The sequence below is a fragment of the Mesoplodon densirostris genome, chromosome 15 (genome assembly GCF_025265405.1).
Source record: "Mesoplodon densirostris isolate mMesDen1 chromosome 15, mMesDen1 primary haplotype, whole genome shotgun sequence".
NCBI lineage: Eukaryota > Metazoa > Chordata > Mammalia > Artiodactyla > Ziphiidae > Mesoplodon > Mesoplodon densirostris.
The window spans coordinates 22,254,282-22,276,182 of NC_082675.1; the positions used below are offsets into that span (position 1 = coordinate 22,254,282).

A 21,901-nucleotide genomic window follows, 5' to 3' on the forward strand; every position below is an offset into this window, starting at 1 on the left:
TCCAAAACCTATAGAAATAACTAGAACACATCCTATCAAGAAACTGAGCGAAAAAAAAATTTATATCTCAAACATACAGGAAAAAAATTAAACTTAGACATAGAAAGCATACTTCCAAAGCATAAAAAAAGGAAGCTATTCACTAGTGTACCAGCTCGATGAAGCCATTCCATATCTTGCTGAAAAGTACAGACTATTTAAAATTAATAACTGCACTCAGTCAATAAAGTGTTACATTAAAATACGAAATCAGCACAAAAGATTCTGTGAAAATAAATGAAATTTCTACCTTTGGCCATTTGGGATTGAGAAGTCGGGCTTTGATTGCATCGTCCAGTGCCTTGTCATACTGCTGGATTTTCATATAGGCTGCAGATCTATTGCTGTATAAGATGCAGTTCTGAGGGTCAACAGCTAGGGCTTCATTGTACAGAACAATAGCTGTGTGGAAATCTCCATCATGACAGGCCTGATTACTCTGACGAACTTTCTCAACAAATTCAGCTTTGCTCAGCACTGGTCCATCAGGACTTCTCCGGCCAATAGTCTTAGCACCAAAGAGAGGAATCTACAAACAAAGAAACTTTGTGAGACAAAGTTTAGATAATCCAGAGAGGTTACCTGTCTGAATTTCAAGAGAACATGGACATTCTTCATAGTCTGCTTTATATTATAGGTAACTTTTGTGCCGTGAAAGACAATAAACTTTCCAAGAAGCAGCCAACATAGTACCTTAAATACAAATGTATCACTATATATGTATGTGTGTTCATATATATATACATATAGTTATAAACATACATATTTATACATGTATATATTTTTAAGAGAATGAATGAATAAATGCAAAAACGTACTCAGGCTTTTCTTTGGCAATTTAAAGTTATACTAAGAAAAAAAACAAAAAGGACTTACTTCCCTGGTGGCATAGTGGTTAAGAATCTACTTGCCACAGTGGTTAAGAATCCCCTTACCAAGGCAGGGGACACAGGTTCAATCCCTGGTCCGGGAAGATCCCACATGCCACAGAGCAACTAAGCCCGTGCGCCACAAGTACTGAGCCTGTGCTCTAGAGGCCGTGAGCCACAACTACTGAGCCCGCATGCCACAACCACTAAAGTCCACGCGTCTAGAGCCCGTGCTCCGCAACAAGAGAAGCCACCGCAGTGAGAAGCCCTTGCACCACAACGAAGAGTAGCCCCAGCTCGCTGCAACTGGAGAAGGCCCGTGCGCAGCAACAAAGACCCAATGCAGAAAAAAGTAAAATAAATTAATTAGTTAATTTTTTTTAAATCTACAAACAATAAATGCTGGAGAGGGTGTGGAAAAAGGGAACCCTCTTGCACTGTTGGTGGGAATGTAAACTGATACAGCCACTATGGAGAACAGTATGGAGGTTCCTTAAAAAACTAAAAATAGGGCTTCCCTGGTGGCACAGTGGTTGAGAGTCCGCCTGCCGATGCAGGGGACACGGATTCGTGCCCCGGTCCGGGAAGATCCCGCATGCCGCGGAGCAGCTGGGCCCATGAGCCATGGCTGCTGGGCCTGCGCGTCCGGAGCCTGTGCTCTGCAATGGGGGAGGCCACAACAGTGAGAGGCCCGCGTATCACAAAAAAAAAAAAAAAAAGAAAAAAAACACTAAAAATAGAATTACCATATGACCCAGCAATCCCGCTACTGGGCATATACCCAGAGAAAACCATAATTCAAAAAGACACATGCACCCCAATGTTCACAGAAGCACTATTTACAATAGCCATGTCATGGAAGCAACCTAAATGCCCACTGACAGATGAATGGATAAAAAAGATGTGGTACATATATATAATGGAATATTACTCTGGCATAAAAAGGAATGAAATTGGGTCACTTGTAAAGACGTGGATGGACCTAGAGACTGTCATACAGAGTGAAGTAAGTCAGAAAGAGAAAAACAAATATTGTATATTAATGCATATTTGTGGAATCTAGAAAAATGGTACAGATGAACCTGTTTGCAAGGCAGAAATAGAGACAAAGATATAGAGAACAAACGTATGGACACCAAGGCGGGAAATGGGGGGTGGGATGAACTGGGAGATTGGGATTGACATGTATACACTAATAGGTATAAAATAGATAACTAATGAGAACCTGCTGTATAGCACAGGGAACTCTGCTTAGTGCTCTGTGGTGACCTAAATGGGAAGGAAATCCAAAAAAGAGGGGATATATGTATACATATGGCTGATTCACTTCACTGTACAAAAGAAACTAACACAACACTGTGAAACAACTATACCCCCAATTAAAAAATATATATATATATACACATATATATATATATATATAAACTATGCTAAGTTATCTTTGGATATAAGATTGTGAGTTATTTTCTTAAAATTTTCTCTTACCCAAATGTTGGGCAATAAGCATATATAAGTTTTAAATTTTAAAAAAATAAAACTTTTTAAAAATAAATTTTCACGTACCAATGAATCTTTTTAGACTGGCAAATTTGGTAACTATAATTTTGCTACTACCATGGAATTTCAAAGACAAACATCAGTTTTTGGAGATCACCAAAAAGAAAAAAAAATCTGCTGTAAATTGTATCTTGGCAATTTAAGACCTGCCTTTGATGTTGATTTTTCCAAATCACTAAGTTTTCTATGACTTTATAGCAGTGACTTTAAAATGAAAGGGAGTGAATGAGTCAAATGTTATTCATTTTTAAAACAGGAAAATTATAAACTGCATTAGAGTCCTGAGGATAGAAGCTTAAGACAGCAGTATCAAGAGAGACAGCTTGCGATTTCAAGCAGGCTTGCCCTAAGTGAAATTACAACAAAAAGTGTGATTTCCTTCCCGGTGTCTTCCTTTAAGACTCAGTCCAGTCCCTCTATTCAAAAGTGCATAATTGGGGCTTCCCTGGTGGCGCAGTGGTTGAGAGTCCGCCTGCCAATGCAGGGGACACGGGTTCGTGCCCCAGTCCGGGAAGATCCCACATGCTGCAGAGCGGCTGGGCCCGTGAGCCATAGCCATTGAGCTTGCATATCCAGAGCCTGTGCTCTGCAACGGGAGAGGCCACAACAGTGAGAGGCCCACATACCGCAAAGAAAAAAAAAGTGCATAATCTTTTTTTTCTTTTTTTTGGCTGCATTGGGTCTTTGTTGCTGCGCTCGGTCTTCTAGGTGCAGTGAGCGGGGGCTACTCTTTGTTGCGGTGCGCAGGCTTCTCATTGCAGTGGCTTCTCTTGTTGTGGAGCACAGGCTCTAGGTGTGCGGGCTTCAGTAGTAGTGGCACGCAGGCTCAGTAGTTGTGGCTCGCGGGCTCTAGAGCACAGGCTCAGTAGTTGTGGTGCACGGGCTTAGTTGCTCTGTGGCATGTGGGATCTTCCCGGACCAGGGCTCGAACCCGTGTCTCCTGCATTGGCAGGCAGATTCTTAACCACTGCAAAAAGTGGATAGATCTAATATGTGACACATCAGCATACACAAAAGTAATACATTCCTCACAGAGGTATTTGCATTAAAAAGAGCAGACTTCACGGAGAGCAGGAAGAAGACAGAGCTAATCTCTCACACAGGCAACCAGATTTTTTCCTCTGCTTATAGGGGTATCATATTCTAGATTTCCAGAACAATTTAAAATATCCTATAAGTTTCAAATATCAGTGCCCAAGTTATATCCTTCAACTACCTCATACTAGAAGTGACCAATAATGTACTCTAGTTAGGGTTTCGTTTTTTATTTTTAATTATGATCATGAAACATATTGCTTGAAAGTGAATGGACTATGGCACATTTACCAAACAACCAGGATTTTCCTAAACAACCTTGATGTTTATTTATTCCATCTGCATCATCAAACTAATATGTAAGACAGTGACAATGTATAAGACTGATTTCATTTTGGAAAATACAGTCATCATGACTCTACTTAAAGGCAGTACTAGCCATACGTCATAGAAACAAATTCTACACTTGAAAATTCAGGGGTACAACATAAAAATAGCAATAGCAGCCTTTAAAAGTAAAATCGTTAGGTTCACACGTAGCCTAAAAGTGAAAAAGACATGATACTACTATTATAGCATTCCCTGCTTCCCAGGGTAATTTGGTTCAATGCCAAAATAGAGAAGAATCAAATTAAGAAAGAGTCTGCATTCTATTACCTCCATATACATTAACACAAAGGAACATTTTCCAAAACACGTTCCAAGGAACCCTAGGTCCTCAGGAGACTAGGATGAACAAAGTTAAATTAAGTTTCTTCTTTAGTGGAAGACCTCTAAGAGCTTCTATTTTGCACACTGTGAACCTGAGAGAAGAGATACCATACATTATGAGATCAAAGTATCTTTTTGGTGGAGTACCTAGCTGGACCAGAAAATGCTTGAAACACTGATGTAAACTATTAAATATAAGGCCTCTGAGAGCAAAGAAAAACGTCATGGAAAAGTCAATGCTAGTGCAGAAAGATTATAAATACTAGAGGAGAACTCCAACACCATCATCACCACCAAGTACCCACAAATTTAAGAGAAAATGCACTCTAGTTAAGTGTCCATAGAAGAATCTAATTTGTCAAAATATGCCAGTATCTACTCAGCTGGTTACAATGTGGTCCTTAGGAGGCTAAGAAATAGCCATTTTTGTGTATGGTTTTTAAAAACTGATATAATTTGCCTAGTCCTTCTCTATCTTCTCAGCAATTGAAAAACTTGGCAATACAGAGAGATTAAAAAAAGACTTGCATGTATTTCTCACATTATATATATATAGTACTTGGAACAAGCAGCCATATTAAATTCATAGACTACTAGGGTGAATATACAGTACTACTTAAGGAGACAAAGAAAAATAAAATTCTGAAATACTCATTTAATTCCTCTGATATTCTTTCTTTCCTCATATATTTCATATAGGTATAGTTTATGGATGTCAACATATATTAACATTGTTGATATTTTCTTCTCACCCTCTGACAAACTCATCTTAAAAAGGTAGAAGGGGTGTCAATAACATATGGACCAGGGCTTCCCTGGTGGCAGTGGTTAAGAATCCACCTGCCGGGCTTCCCTGGTGGCGCAGTGGTAGAGAGTCTGCCTGCCAATGAGGGGGGCGCAGGTTCGTGCCCCAGTCTGGGAGGATCCCACATGCCACAGAGTGGCTGGGCCCGTGAGCTGTGGCTGCTGGGCCTGTGCGTCCGGAGCCTGTGCTCCGCAACGGGAGAGGCCGCAGCAGTGAGAGGCCCGCGTACTGCAAAAAAAAAAAAATTCCACCTGCCAATGCAGGGGACACGGGTTCGAGCCCTGGTCCAGGAAGATCTCACATGCCATGGAGCAACTAAGCCCATGCACCACAACTACTGAGCCTGCGCTCTAGAGTCGGTGAGCCACAACTACTGAAGCCCGCGCACCACAACTATTGAAGCCCGCGTGCCTAGAGCCTGTGCTCCGCAACAAGAGAAGCCACCGCAATGAGAAGCCCACGCACCGCAACAAAGAGTAGCCTCCGCTCGCCGCAACTAGAGAAAGCCCGCACGCAGCAACAAAGACCCAATGCAGCCAAAAATAAATTAATTAATTAAAAAGAATAAATTATTTTAAAAAAGAAAAATACTTATCATCCTTTATATTAAAAAACTATAGGGGAGTCAAAGAATTAACTGTTTAAGATAAGATAAAATTATAAAAGTACTAAAAGGAAACACAGAATTTTTTACCATGTAAATTGAAGAAGGAATTTCTAAGTACAACACAAGACCTAAAAACATAATAGAAAACACTGATAAATCTGACAACATAAAAGTTTTAAATATCTGCATAGAAAAAATGATTTTTAATTAAGCAAAAAGATAAGTCACAAATCAGTAATAAAAAAACTATCTGTGGGCTTCCCCGGTGGCGCAGTGGTTGAGAGTCCGCCTGCCGATGCAGGGGACACGGGTTCGTGCCCCGATCCCGGAAGATCCCACATGCCGCGGAGCGGCTGGGCCCGCGAGCCATGGCCGCGGAGCCTGTGTGTCCGGAGCCTGTGCTCCGCAACGGGAGAGGCCACAGCAGTGAGAGGCCCGCGTACAGCAAAAAAAAAAAAAAAAAAAAAAACTATTTGTAACACATGATAATTTGCTTACTATATAAAAATCTCCTACAAATAAATCAGAAAAAAATTCTAGTGGAGGACTTCCCTGGTAGCACAGTGGTTAAGAATCCGCCTGCCAATGCACGGGACACTGGATGGAGCCCTGATATGGGAAGATCCCACATGCCGCAGAGCAACTAAGCTCGTGCGCCACAACTACTGAGCCTGAGCTCTAGAGCCCGTGAGCCACAACTACTGAGCCTGCATGCCAAAAGTACTGAAGCCCACATACCTAGAGCCTGTGCTCCACAAGAGAAGCCACCACAATGAGAAGCCCACGCACCATGACGAAAAGTAGCCCCCACTCACCACAACTAGAGAAACCCCGCACATAGCAGTGAAGACCCAATGCAGCCATAAATAAATAAATTAATTAATTAATTAAATAAATTTTTTAAAATAAAATCTAGTGGAATAAATGAACAAAAAATATGCACAGACAGATCATGAGAAAGGAAATCTATATGGCTTTTAATCATATTTTTTAATGTGTGGTTTCTTTTATTTTAAAAGAAAATCAAACCTCAAAATATCATTTTTCACCTCTCATACTACTGGAAAAAAATTATCAGTATGCTTTAATAAGGGAACAAAGAAAAAGTTCCACCCATACATTGTTGGTGGAAGTGTAAGCTGATGTAATTATAGAACAATTTAGGAATATTTATAAAAATGTAAAAGATACATACCCTTGGAATTCTAGAAATTTTTCCTACTTCTGGTAAATTTGCCTTCAGATACATTAACCTATATAAACAAAGTTACATAAACCAGGATATTCATAACAGCCTCATTTGTATTAGCATGAGGTTAGAAAAAAACCACAATGTTGGACAACAGGAAAATAGATAAATTAGTTTTAATAGATCTATATAATTGATACTATAAAGCCAGCCAAAAGAATGAGGTAGATTTTATATACTGATATGTAAAGTTAGAAAAAATCAAGATGCAAAACAGAGAGGTGGGATATGTAATCTTCTATGAAATAAGTGGGAGGAATAATGCATATACATGTACATACACCTGCATACTTAAATATATTATAGATTAATTATGCCAGAAACAATATAAAAACCAGAAGAGTAACTGACTCAAAAGAGAGTTGTTTGAGGACTGGAAGGTAGAGGTTGTAGGGAGACCAACTTTTCAAATTTGTACTGTCTGATATTTTACTATATGCATGTATTACCTACTTTTTTAAAACATGAAAAGAATCATTCTGAAAACAGAGCATAGCTTACTTTTAATATCAAGGTATCCATATATGGTTGCAAAATCTGTTCACTTTCTAAGGGTATCTGGCTAAGAAGATGAAAGGGAATTAAAAACCAGTCTTTGCACCCTGGCCCAGAGCTACATAAGCCTAGAATGGAGGTACCACTTTCTTACAAAGTCACTCTCTACTCACCAAGCTATTCTTATGGCTAGGGAGTAGGATCTTTCTTGAATTCACACAAAGGTCAAATATGGATAAGCTGCTATATATTAATTATGTATTTTTTAAAATAGATGATAAGACAAAATTCACTGGAGAATTGACCATATAATAAAAGAACTCAGTGTACATTCCAAAATATATGTAGAATATATAATATATATTACATGATATATAATATATGTATTATATATAAAATATATAATACATGAAGTTAAGAACTTTGTGGATGGGTTCACAAGATTTGACCCACAAATGACAGAATAAACTGAAAGAAAAGTCCACAGAAAATACCCAAAATTAAATATACTCAAATAGAAAAAGGAAATGGGGAAAAATGACAGGTGCATAAGAGATAAGAGGAACATGCCAAAGAGGTCTAACACATATAATTGGGATCCCAGAAGGAAAGAAAAGGGATTAGATGCAATATTTGAATACCGCATGACCAAGAATTTTCTAAAACTGATGAAAGACATCAACTCAGAATACTGAACCCACTGAACTTCATCCAACCTCAAGCTATCACAAAGAAAACTAGACCAACACACATCACAGTCAAACCACTAAAAACCAAAAACAAAGAAAATGTTAAAGCAAACAAAGGAGAAAAAAAGACACATTACCTTCAAAGGGGCTACAAGCTGCAAACTCAACAGGAATGATGGAAGCTGAACTAGCGGCTAGCCTACAATTCTACACCCAGAGAAAATATTATTCAAAAATGAAGTGGAAATAGGATTGATCCTATATTACTGGTGGAATTTTAAATGGTTCAGCCGCTGTGGAAAACAGTTGGCAGGTCTTCAAAAAGTTAAACATAGAGTTACCATATGACCCAGAAATTCCACTCCTGGGTATCTACCCAAACGAATTGAAAATGTATATCCCCACAACAACATGTACACAAATGTTCATAGCAGCATTATTCATAATGGCCAAAAAGTATAACAACACAAATATCCATCAAATGATGAGTATATAAACAAAATGTGGCATAGCCACACAATGGAACCAAAAAAAGGAACAAAACACTAATACACATGAGAATATGGATGAACCTTTAAAATGTTATGTTAAGTGAAAGAAGCCAGAAACAAATGGCCACATTTGTATGACTCCATTTATATTAAATGTCCATAGTAGGCAAATCCATAGAGGCAGAAAGCAAATTAGTGGTTGTCAAGGGCCAGAGATGGGGGAAATGGAACACCTAACAAGTACTGGAATTCTTTTTGGGGTGATGGAAATTCTTGGGATTAGACAGTGGTGATGGTTGTGAATATACCAAAATCCACTAAATTGTATAATTTTAAATGGTGAATTTTATGGTGTGTTAATTTTTAAAATGTAAAATAAATACTTTTTCAAACAAACACTGAGGGAATTCATCAACATCAGGCCCACACTAAAAGAAATACTAAAAGAAATACTGCAGGAAAACGATCTTAGACAGAAATATGGAAATGTAGAAAGGAAAGAATAATACTGGTAAAGGCAAATATATGAGTAAATATAAATGAACATCAGCTATACAAAACAGTAACTGTAATGTGAAGTTTAAGATATATATAAGACAGAACCTGAACCAAGATGGCGGAGTAGAAGAACATGCTCTCACTCCCTCTTGTGAGAACACCAGAATCACAAGTAGCTGCTGGACAATCACCAACAGGAAGACACTGGAACTCACCAGAAAAGATACCCCACATCCAAAGACAAAGGAGAAGCCATAATGAGACGGCAGGAGGGGCGCAATCACAGCAAAATCTAATCCCATAACTGCTGGGTGGGTGACTCACAGACTGGAGAACACTTATACCACGGAAGTCCACCCACTGGAGTGAAGGTTCTGGGCCCTACGTCAGGCTTCCCAACCTGTAGGTCCAGCAAAGGGAGGAGGAATACCTAGAGAATCAGACTTTGAAGCCTAGTGGGATTTGATTGCAGGACTTCGACAGGACTGGGGGAAACAGAGACTCCACTCTTTGAGGGCACACACAAAGTACTGTGCACAGTGGGACCCAGGGAAAGGAGGAGTCACCCCACGGGAGACTGAACCAGACCTACCTGCTAGTGTTGGAGAGTCTCCTGCAGAGGCGGGGGGTGGCTGTGGCTCACCATGGGGACAAGAACACTGGCAGCAGAAGTTCTGGGAAGTACTCCTTGGCGTGAGCCCTCTCAGAGTCTGCCATTAGCCCCACCAAAGAGGCCAGGTAGGCTCCAGTGTTGGGTTGCCTCAGGCCAAACAACCAACACGGAGGGAACCCAGCCCCACACATCAGCAGTCAAGCAGATTACAGTTTTACTGAGCTCTGCCCACCAGAGCAACAGTCAGCTCTACCCACCACCAGTCCCTGCCATCAGGAAACCTGCACAAGTCTCTTAGACAGCTTCATCCACCAGAGGGCAGACAAAAGAAGCAAGAAGAATTACAATCCTGCAGCCTGTAGAACAAAAACCACATTCACAGAAAGACAGAACAAGACGAAAAGGCAGAGGGCTATGTACCAGATGAGGGAACAAGATAAAACCCCAGAAAAACAACTAAATGAAGTGGAGATAGGCAACCTTCCAGAAAAAGAATTCAGAATAATGATAGTGAAGATGACCCAGGACCTTGGAAAAAGAATGGAGGCAAAGATCAAGAAGATGCAAGAAATGTTTAACAAAGACCTAGAATAATTAAAGAACAAACAAACAGAGATGAACAATACAATAAACTGAAATGAAAACTACACTAGAAAGAATCAATAGCAGAATAACTGAAGCAGAAGAATGGATAAGTGACCTGGAAGACAGAATGGTGGAATTCACTGCTGCAGAACAGAATAAAGAAAAAAGAATGAAAAGAAATGAAGACAGCCTAAGAGACCTCTGGGACAACATTAAACGCAACAGCATTCGCATTATAGGGGTCCCAGAAGAGGAAGAGAGAGAGAAAGGACCAGAGAAAATATCTCAAGAGATTATAGTCGAAAACTTCCCTAACATGGGAAAGGAAATAGCCCTCCAAGTCCAGGAAGCGCAGTGGGTCCCATACAGAATAAACCCAAGGAGAAACACACCAAGACACATAGTAATCAAATTGGCAAAAATGAAAGACAAAGAAAAATTATTGAAAGCAGCAAGGTAAAAACGACAAATAACATACAAGGGAACTCCCATAAGGTTAACAGTTGATTTCTCAGCAGAAACTCTACAAGTCAGAAGGGAGTGGCATAATATATACTTAAAGTGATGAAAGGGAAGAACCTACAACCAAGATTACTCTACCCAGCAAGGATCTCATCCAGATTTGATGGAGAAATCAAAAGCTTCACAGATAAGCAAAAGCTAAGAGAATTCAGCACCACCAAACCAGCTCTATAACAAATGCTAAAGGAATTTTTCTAAGTGGGAAACACAAGAGAAGAAAAGGACCTACAAAAACAAACCCAAAACAATTAAGAAAATGGTCATAGGAACATACATATCGATAATTAGCTTAAACAAGAATGGATTAAATGCTCCAACCAAAAGACACAGGCTTGCTGAATGGATACAAAAACAAGACCCATATATATGCTGTCTACAACAGACCCATTTCAGACCTAGGGACACATACAGACTGAAAGTAAGGGGATGGAAAAACATATTCCATGCAAATGGAAATCAAAAGAAAGCTGGAGTAACGATACTCATATCAGACAAAATAGTCTTTAAAATAAAGACTATTACAAGAGACAAAGAAGGACTCTACATAACGATCAAGGGATCGATCCAAGAAGAAAATATAACAATTGTAAATATTTATGCACCCAACATAGGAGCACCTCAATACATAAGGCAAATACTAACAGCCATAAAAGGAGAAATCAACAGTAACACATTCATAGTGGGGGACTTTAACACCCCACTTTCACCAACGGACAGATCATCCAAAATGAAAATAAATAAGGAAACACAAGCTTTAAATGATACATTAAACAAGATGGACTTAATTGATATTTATAGGACATTCCATCCAAAAACAACAGAATACACATTTTTCCCAAGTGCTCATGGAACATTCTCCAGGATAGATCATATCTTGGGTCACAAATCAAGCCTTGGTAAATTTAAGAAAATTGAAATTGTATCAGGCATCTTTTCTGACCACAATGCTATGAGACTAGATAACAATTACAGGAAAAGAGCTGTAATAAAAACAAACACATGGAGGCTAAACAATACACTACTTAATAACGAAGTGATCACTGAAGAAATCAAAGAGGAAATCAAAAAAAACCTAGAAACAAATGACAGTGGAGACACGACGACCCAAAACCTATGGGATGCAGCAAAAGCAGTTCTAAGAGGGAAGTTTATAGCAATACAATCCTACCTAAAGAAACAGGAAATATCTCGAATAAACCTAAACTTGCACCTAAAGCAATTCGAGAAAGAAGAACAAAAAAAAACCCCAGGTGGAAAGAAATCATAAAGATCAGATCAGAAATAAATGAAAAAGAAATGAAGGAAATGATAGCAAAGATCAATCAAACTAAAAGCTGGTTCTTTGAGAAGATAAACAAAATTGATAAACCATTAGCCAGACTCATCAAGTAAAAAAGGGAGAAAACTCAAATCAATAGAATTAGAAATGAAAAAGGAGAAGTAACAACTGACACTGCAGAAATACAAAAGATCATGAGAGATTACTACAAGCAACTATATGCCAATAAAATGGACAACCTGGAAGAAATGGACAAATTCTTAGAAATGCACAACCTGCCAAGACTGAATCAGGAAGAAATAGAAAATATGAACAGACCAATCATAAGCAATGAAATTGAAACTGTGATTAAAAATCTTCCAACAAACAAAAGCCCAGGACCAGATGGCTTCACAGGCGAATTCTATCAAACATTTAGAGAAGAGCTAACACCTATCCTTCTCAGACTCTTCCAAAATATAGCAGAGGGAGGAACACTCCCAAACTCATTCTACGAGGCCACCATCACCTTGATACCAAAACCAGACAAGGATGTCACAAAGAAAGAAAACTACAGGCCAATATCACTGATGAACATAGGTGTAAAAATCCTCAACAAAATACTAGCAAACAGAATCCAACAGCACATTAAAAGGATCATACACCATGATCAAGTGGGGTTTATCCAGGAATGCAAGGATTCTTCAATATATGCAAATCAATCAATGTTATACACCATATTAACAAATTGAAGGAGAAAAACCATATGATAATCTCAATAGATGCAGAGAAAGCTTTCGACAAAATTCAACACCCATTTATGATAAAGACCCTGCAGAAAGTAGGCATAGAGGGAACTTTCCTCAACATAATAAAGGCCATATATGACAAACCCACAGCCAACATCGTCCTCAGTGGTGAAAAACTGAAACCATTTCCACTAAGATCAGGAAGAAGACAAGGTTGCCCATTCTCATCACTCTTATTCAACATAGTTTTGGAAGTTTTAGCCACAGCAATCAGAGAAGAAAAGGAAATAAAAGGAATCCAAATCGGAAAAGAAGAAGTAAAGCTGTCACTGTTTGCAGATGACATGGTACTATACATAGAGAATCCTAAAGATGCTACCAGAAAACTACTAGAGCTAATTGATGAATTTGGTAAAGTAGCAGGATACAAATATAATGCACAGAAATCTCTGGCATTTCTATACACTAATGATGAAAAATCTGAAAGTGAAATGAAGAAAACACTCCCATTTACCATTGCAACAAAAAGAATAAAATATCTAGGAATAAACCTATCTAAGGAGACAAAAGACCTGTATGCAGAAAATTATAAGACACTGATGAAAGAAATTAAAGATGATACAAATAGATGGAGAGATGTACCATGTTCTTGGATTGGAAGAATCAACATTGTGAAAATGACTCTACTACCCAAAGAAATCTACAGATTCAATGCAATCCCTTCAAACTACCACTGGCATTTTTCACAGAACTAGAACAAAAAATTTCACAATTTGTATGGAAACACAAAAGACCCCGAATAGCCAAAGCAATCTTGAGAACGAAAAACGGAGCTGGAGGAATCAGGCTCCCAGACTTCAGACTATACTACAAAGCTACAGTCATCAAGAGAGTATGGTACTGGCACAAAAACAGAAACATAGATCAATGGAACAGGATAGAAAGCCCAGAGATAAACCCACGCACATGTAGTCACCTTATCTTTGATAAAGGAGGCAGGAATGTACAGTGGAGAAAGGACAGTCTCTTCAATAAGTGGTGCTGGGAAAACTGGACAGGTACATGTATAAGTATGAGTTTAGAACGCTCCCTAACACCATACACAAAAATAAGCTCAAAATGGATTAAAGACCTAAATGTAAGGCCAGAAACTATCAAAATCTTAGAGAAAAACATAGGCAGAACACTCTTCAACATAAATCACAGCAAGATCCTTTTTGACCCACCTCCTAGAGAAATGGAAATAAAAACAAAAATAAACAAATGGGACCTAATGAAACTTCAAAGCTTTTGCAGGGCAAAGGAAACTATAAACAAGACCAAAAGACATCCCTCAGAATGGGAGAAAATATTTGCAAATGAAGAAACTGACAAAGGATTAATCCTCCAAATTTACAAGCAACTCATGCAGCTCAATAACAAAAGAACAAACAACCCAATCCAAAAATGGGCAGAAGACCTAAACAGACATTTCTCCAAAGAAGATATACAGACTGCCAACAAACACATGAAAGAATGTTCAACATCATTAATCATTAGAGAAATGCAAATCAAAACTACAATGAGATATCATCTCACACCGGTCAGAATGGCCATGTTCAAAAAATCTAGAAACTTATAATAAATGCTGGAGAGGGTGTGGAGAAAATGGAACACTCTTGCACTGCTGGTGGGAATGTGAATTGGTACAGCCACTATGGAGAACAGTATAGAGGTTCCTTAAAAAACTACAAATAGGGCTTCCCTGGGGGCGCAGTGGTTAAGAATCTGCCTGCCAATGCAGGGAACACGGGTTCGAGCCCTGGTCCGGGAAGATGCCACATGCCGCAGAGCATGTGGCGTAAGCCCTTACGCCACAACTACTGAGCCTGCTCTCTGGAGACCGTGAGCCACAACTACTGAGCCCATGTATCACAACTACTGAAGCCTGTGTGTCTAGAGCCTGTGCTCCGCAACAAGAGAAGCCACTGCAATGAGGAGCCCGCCACACCGCAAAGAAGAGTAGCCCCCAATTGCCACAACTAGAGAAAGCCCGCGCGCAGCAATGAAGACCCGATGCAGCAAAAAATTAAATAATTTTTTTAAATTAAAAAGTTAAAAAAAACAGTATCTATACATATTTGAAAAAAAACAGAGGCATGTGTAAACAAGTTATTTTATTTACTCAGTCTACAGATGGTCTACATATGAATTGAACCATGACCTCCCTTAGAATCCACAAAACAGTAGGAAGCAGTGATCAAGGTTTCCTTGCTACAGAGAATAAAAGGTTATGCTGGTTAACCAATTCTGCTGTTATCAGAAATAACGTCTTGATAGCAACTACTCTATTGTTTTTGCCAGACATCTTTCAAAATGTGGTAGGCCTATACAAGCATACTTTGGTACCATTGCCGGTTCAGTTCCAGACCCCAGCAATAAATCAAATATCACAACAAAGCGAGTCACATGAATTTTCTGGTTTCCTAGTGCGTTTAGTACGTTTTTCATGAATTTTCTGGTTGCCTAGTGCATTTAGAAGTCATGTTTACACTAAACTGTAGTCTATAATGTATGTAATAGGATTATGTCCAAAAATATATCTATATATACCTTAATTTAAAAATACTTTATTGCTAAAAATGGTAACCATTGTCTGAGCCTTCAGTGAGTGGTAATCTTTTTGCTGGTGGAGGGTCTTGCCTCAGTGTTGACGGCTACTGACTGATCAGGGTGGTGGTTGCTGAAGGCTGGGGTGGCCATGACAGTTTCTGAAAATAAGACCACAGTGAAGTTTGCCTCGTCAATTGACTCTTCCTTTCATGAACCATTTCTCTGTAGCACACAGTGCTGTTTGATAGCGTTTTACCCACAGTAGAACTGTCAAAATTGGAGTCAATCCTCTCAAACCCTGCTTCTGCTCTATCAACTAAGTTCATGTAATATTCTAAATCCTTTGTCACTTTCAACAACCTTCACAGCTTCTTCACCAGGAGTGGATTCTCAAGAAACCACTTTCTTCACTCATTTATAAGAAACACTCCTCATCTGTTAAAGTTTCATCATGAGATTGCTACAATCCAGTCACACCTTCAGGGTCCACTTCTAATTCTAGTTCTCTTGCTGTTTCTACCACATCTGCAGTTACTTCCTCCACTATCTTGAACCCCTCAAAGTCATCCACGTGGGTTGGAAGCAACTTCTTCTAAACTTCTTTTAATGTTGATATTTTGACCTCTTCCCACGAATCATGAATGTTCTTAATGGCATCCAGAATGGTGAATCCTTTCCAGAATGTTTTTCAATTTACTTTGCCCAGATCCATCATTAGAATCACCATCGATGGTGACTACAGCCTTAAGAAATGTATTTCTTAAATAATAAGACCTAAAAGTCGAAATTACTCCTTGATCCATGGGCTGCAAAATGATGTTTTGTTAGCAGGCATGAAAACAACACTAATCTCCTTGTATATCTCCATCAGGGTGCTTGGGTGAACAAGTGCATTGTTAATGAGCAGTAATATGTTGAAAGGAATCTTTTTTTCTGAGCAGTAGGTCTCAACAGTGGGCTTAAAATATTCAGTAAACTGTATTGTCAATAGATGTGCTATCATCCAGGCAGAGTAGATTTAGCATAATTCCTAAGGGCCCTAGGATTTCTTGAATAGTAAATAGCATTGGCTTCAACTTAAAGTCACTAGCTGCATTAGTCCCTAATAAGAGTCAGCCTGTCCTTTGAAGCTTTAAAGTCAGGCACTGACTTCTCTCTAGCTATGAAAGTCCTAGATGGCATCTTCTTCCAATAGAAGGCTGTTTCATCTACATTGAAAATCTACTGTTTAGTGTAGCCACATTCATTAATTATCTTAGCTAGATCTGGATAACTTGCTGAAGCTTCTACATCAGCACCTGCTGCTTCACCTTGCACTTTTATGTTATGGAGACAGCTTCTTTCCTTAAATCTCATGAGCCAACCTCTACTAGCTCAGACTTTTCTCCTGCAGCTTCCTCACCTCTCTCAGCCTTCACAGAAGCAAAGAGAGTTAGGGCCTTGCTCTCGATTAGGCTTTGGCTTAAGGGAATGCTGTGGCTAGCTTGATCTCCTATCCAGACCATTAAAACTTTCTTCATATCAGCAATAAGGCTGTTCTGCTTCCTTATCGTTTGTGTATTCCCTGGAGCAGCACTTTTAATTTCCTTCAAGAACTTTTCCTTTGCATTCACAATTTGGATAACTGGCACAAGAGGCCTAGTTTTTAGCCTATCTCAGCTTTTGCCATGCCTTCCTCACTAAGCTTAATCATTTCTAGCTTGCGATTTAAAGTGAAAGATTTGCAATTCTTCCTTTGATTGGACCACTTAGAGGCAACCGAAGGGTTTATTCATTGGCCTAATTTCAATACTATTGTGTCTCAGGAAATAGGGAGGCCCAAGGAGACAGAGATAGACAGGAGAACGGCCAGTGAGTGGAGCAAGTCAAGAAACACACAACATTTATCAATTAAGTTCTACATCTTATGTGGGCACAATTCGTGGTGCCCCAAAACAATCACAAGGGCTTCCCTGGTGGCGCAGTGGTTGAGAGTCCGCCTGCCGATGCAGGGGACACGGGTTCGTGCCCCGGTCCGGGAAGATCCCACATGCCGCGGAGCGGCTGGGCCCATGAGGCATGGCCGCTGAGCCTGCGTGTCCAGAGCCTGTGCTCCACAACAGGAGAGGCCACAACACTGAGAGGCCCGCGTACCTCACAAAAAAAAAAAAAAAAAAAAAAAAAAAACAATCACAATACTAACATCAAAGATCACTGATCACAGATCACCATAACAAATATAAAATTAATGAAAATTTTTGAAATATTGTGAGAGTTACCAAAATGTGACACAGAGATACGAAGTGAGCAAATGCTGTTGGAAAAAAATGTCGCCGACAGACTTGCTCAATGCAGAATCGCCACAAACCTTCAATTTGTAAAATATGCAATATCTGCAAAGTACAATAAAGTGAAGCACAGTAAAATGAGGTATGCCCATACTTTAGCCAATGACAAAACTGCCAATATTTATATTAAGAGTAGACGTGCTTAAATAACTCATGATTTTGAAATGTAGTGGAAGCAACATGGCTTTCTTACTTCCAGTGGAAATAAAATTTAAAATGGCCCCTATGTTCAGGAATTACTGGATGCAATACTTTTACCTACCACTTTAGCTATTATTAAGATTCCAGGGCATTCTAAACTTGACTCTCTGAAATTTAAGGGAAATCACCTTGCTGATATTTCCGCAAGGAAAGCTGCCCTTAAAGGAACCAACAATAGCTAAACCTCTGTCATGGTCGAAAGGAATATTTCTCCAAATGATAACTTAGAAAAACTGGCTAGAGAAGCCCAACAATTGGCCTCAGAAAAAGAAAAACAAGATTGGAAACTCAACAACTGTTGACTTGATAAAAAGAGAAAGCTCTGGTTTGGACCAAATAACAACCAAGTCCTACCAGAGGCTCTAAAATTCCCAGTCCTCACCATTGTACACGCAATGAACCATTGGTCTACTGACAAAATGATAGCCTTCGTGAATCAATATTTGTAAGAAATCATTAATAAGGCCACCAAAAGTGCCTACCTCACTTGTCCCATTTATCTGAAGTACAACCCAGGGAAGCCTGTTCGTACTGCTCTCAGGCATTTTAAACTGCCTAATGGACCATTTGAGGTCTGGCAAATGGATTTCATACAACTTCCTCTGTCTCATGGATATAAATATGTTTTAGTTATGGTCTGTATGTTATCACACTGGACTGAAGGCTTCCCTGGCAGACAGGCTACTGCCTCCTTTATGGCTAAAAAGTCCTTTTGGAAAAAATTATCCCTACCTAGGGAACGCCTCTCAAACTTCATAGTGATCCAGGAACCCATTTAATGGCCAGGTACTTCGACAAGTCTGTGCAGTTTGGCCAGTTTTATAATACTTTCACTGTGCTTACCACCCTCAATCCTCTGCTTTAGTCAAATGCACTAAGGGCTTTATTAAGACTCAACTGGAAAAATCTGTAGAGGCTCTCCAAATACCTTGGCCAGAAGCATTGCCATTGGTGCTCTTAAATCTTAGATCCACCCCTTTTGGAATTCATAAACTCTTACCCATTGAGATAGTCACAGGATGCCTAATGCACTTGGCTCCTGGTTCTTTTGATGCACAACTGATAAAAGGAGAGATACTCCAATATTGCAAAGGTACAATTGCTTATATTAAAAATAACCATGCTGGGCTTCCCTGGTGGCGCAGTGGTTCAGAATCCACCTGCCAATGCAGGGGACATGGGTTTGATCCCTGGTCCAGGAAGATCCCACATGCCATGGAGCAACTAACCCCGTGCGCCACAATTACTGAGCCTGAGCTCTAGAGCCCGTAGGCCACAATTACTGAGCCTGCGTGCCACAACTACTGAAGCCCACGTGCCTAGAGCCCGTGCTCTGCACCAAGAGAAGCCACCACAATGGGAAGCCCGCACACCACAACGAAGAGTAGCCCCCGCTCACAGCAACTATAGAAAGTCCATGTGCAGCAACGAAGATCCAATGCAGCCAAAAATAAATAAATAAATAATAAATAAAAAAATTTTTAAGTAGCATGTCATTAAATAAATAAGTAAATAAGTAAATAAATAAAAATAAAAATAACCGTGCTTTGGTAGAGTAATCTTTTCATAGTGCACTCTCGGGAGACAAAATACTTAAGCATCACACCTTGAAACCTGAAGATTTCATCTACTGGAAAAGACACCTCCAGAAGAGCTCTCTTCAACCTCACTGTAGAGGCCCCTATCAGGTACTGCTAACCAACCCTTATACCACCAAACTTCAAGGAACAGACTCTTGGATTCATGTGACACACATAAAGAAAGCACCAAACCCTGAATGGACCTGCACCATCATCTGGTGATCTGAAAGTAAAGATTTCCTGGAATTGAAGCAGATGACATCTGATGAGACAGCTTTCCCAAGATATCTGGACCAAGCCTGTTGGAAGCTTGCCACCAAACCTTTGATGATAACATAGAACTTCAGATGATCTCCAGTGTCTGTGATCTTGATAACATATGGATTTTAGATTAAAAGTACCTGAGAGTTTTCCCTCCTAGCCCTCCTTGTTACTCAAATACGACATCATTAACTTTCCAATCTGTGCACTTTCCCTCCAACATGAGATACTACACCCAGGAAACGTCCTTCCTGGCATTGAGGGACAAAAAGCCACTGAAACTAGAAAACCTGACTCTTGATAAAAGATGCTTTCAGAGAAAGATCTTGATGAAAAGGGAGAAATGTTAAAAATTAATAAACAGGGGGCTTCCCTGGTGGCGCAGTGGTTGAGAGTCCGCCTGCCGATGCACGGGACACCGGTTCATGTCCCGGTCCGGGAAGATCCCACATGCCGCGGAGCCTGTGCTCCGCAACAGGAGAGGCCACAACAGTGAGAGGCCCGCGTACAGCAAAAAAAAAAAAAAAAAATTAATAAACAGAAACCTCAGTTAAACAGAGTTGGGAGACCAGAAAAGGGAGCTCCCATACCCTGTAACGATAGCAGAGCCCAACAGGAAGAGGAAAGGTTCCTCTTCTTTCCTGGCAAGGACACAACCACTGAAAAGCCATGGACTCCTTTACTACAGTCCTCCCAACTTCCTCTGTATAAAAGTGTTCTCCTTCCCTTGCCGTGCATGCTCACCATGGATGCCCACCCCAAACTGCAATTCTCTGCTGATCCCAAATAAACCTGTCTTTGCTGGAGAAATATCTGGCAGTCTATTTGTTTTAGGTCAACAATAGTAATAACAACAACAAAACACACACACACATCTAGCATTTATTTAGCACTTACTATGTGCCTGGAAGTGTTTTAAATAATATATATGTATTAATTCATTTAATCCTGACAACAACCCTGTAAAATAAGCAACGGTAGCATTCTCACTTTATGGATAGGACAATAAGGTGCAGATCTCATGCTTTTGACACTACATATGCTACAATGCCATGACACACAACTCTCTAAATTTAAGGCAGCCTTTGAAACGCAACACTTAAGCACAACTTGCTTACATGCTTTTTAAAGTTCATATCTGGACTTGCAGCTATAAGGGAAATAATTTTCTCACATATGGAGTGATTTTTTAAGACTCTTGGTTGAGAACATCTGACCTGACAACACACACAGGACAAAATGGGTAGAAAATCAGGCAATGAAATCATCTTCCACCCTGCAAAATAAAACTACTACCTTCACTATTGTCCCATTCAGAAATCAAAAGTAAGGTAATTCATGGTAGATATACAATTTATTTTATAAATTATGGTTTCTATTTACTGAAGCTCAAAAATATCTTGGGCTGAGAATATAAAATTTAAGAGTTCGTTATCCTTAATAGTAAATACATGTCTTACATACAAACTTTGTATAAGTGGAAATTTAATAAAAGTAACTTTTATTTTCTGCAGTATTGTTAAACATAATATGTGTTTTTAGTGTCATGATTTTTAAAGGCCAATGTTAAAATACTGCTGTATCTAAACTCACTATGAACAAAAAGTGATAAAACACACAAGAAACAAAACTTTTTTTAAATGTCTGAGCCAAATTGACACAAATTCACTTTCATAACTCCCTCTATAAAATCAATCAAAATGCTATGACAATGGTGGGAAACCAACCACATTTTGAAAAAAAATTAACTACCAAACACATCGACTAATTCTATCTCTTCCAACTTCAACTAGAAATAAATATGTACTCTAAAGTAGAAGAGTAATCGTATTTCTCAATATCTGCCAATTTGTTTACAACCCATCTCACAAAGGATAAAAATTTTAAATCCTTCTCTAAATAGCTTTGAGTTCACCAAGAGACATGACTTAAAACAAAGCAGTATAGGGAATTCCCTGGTGGTCCAGTGGTTAGGACGCAGCACTTTCACTGCCAGGACCAGGGTTCAATCCCTGGGTGGGGAACTGAGATCCCACAAGCTGTGCAGTGCAACAAAAACAAGCAAACAAACAAAAAAGCAGTGTAAAACTGTCTAGACATTCAATTATTTCAACTTTTTCCTTCAAGAATAAGGAAAAGCTCAAAAATTGATATTTATTAAGCAAATA

The 21,901-nt window shown here is 39.3% G+C and overlaps 1 protein-coding gene across 2 annotated transcripts in view; it reads right to left on the reverse strand.

Annotated features, from left to right (window-relative positions):
* TTC28 (tetratricopeptide repeat domain 28) overlaps window positions 1-21,901 on the reverse strand; it is a 598,643-nt gene that overhangs the window by 564,065 nt on the left and 12,677 nt on the right. For both annotated transcript variants that reach the window (XM_060119074.1, XM_060119075.1), the window contains exon 2: window positions 290-568. In XM_060119074.1, the coding sequence (XP_059975057.1) occupies window positions 290-568 (279 nt within the window). The remainder of the gene's footprint in view (window positions 1-289; window positions 569-21,901) is intronic.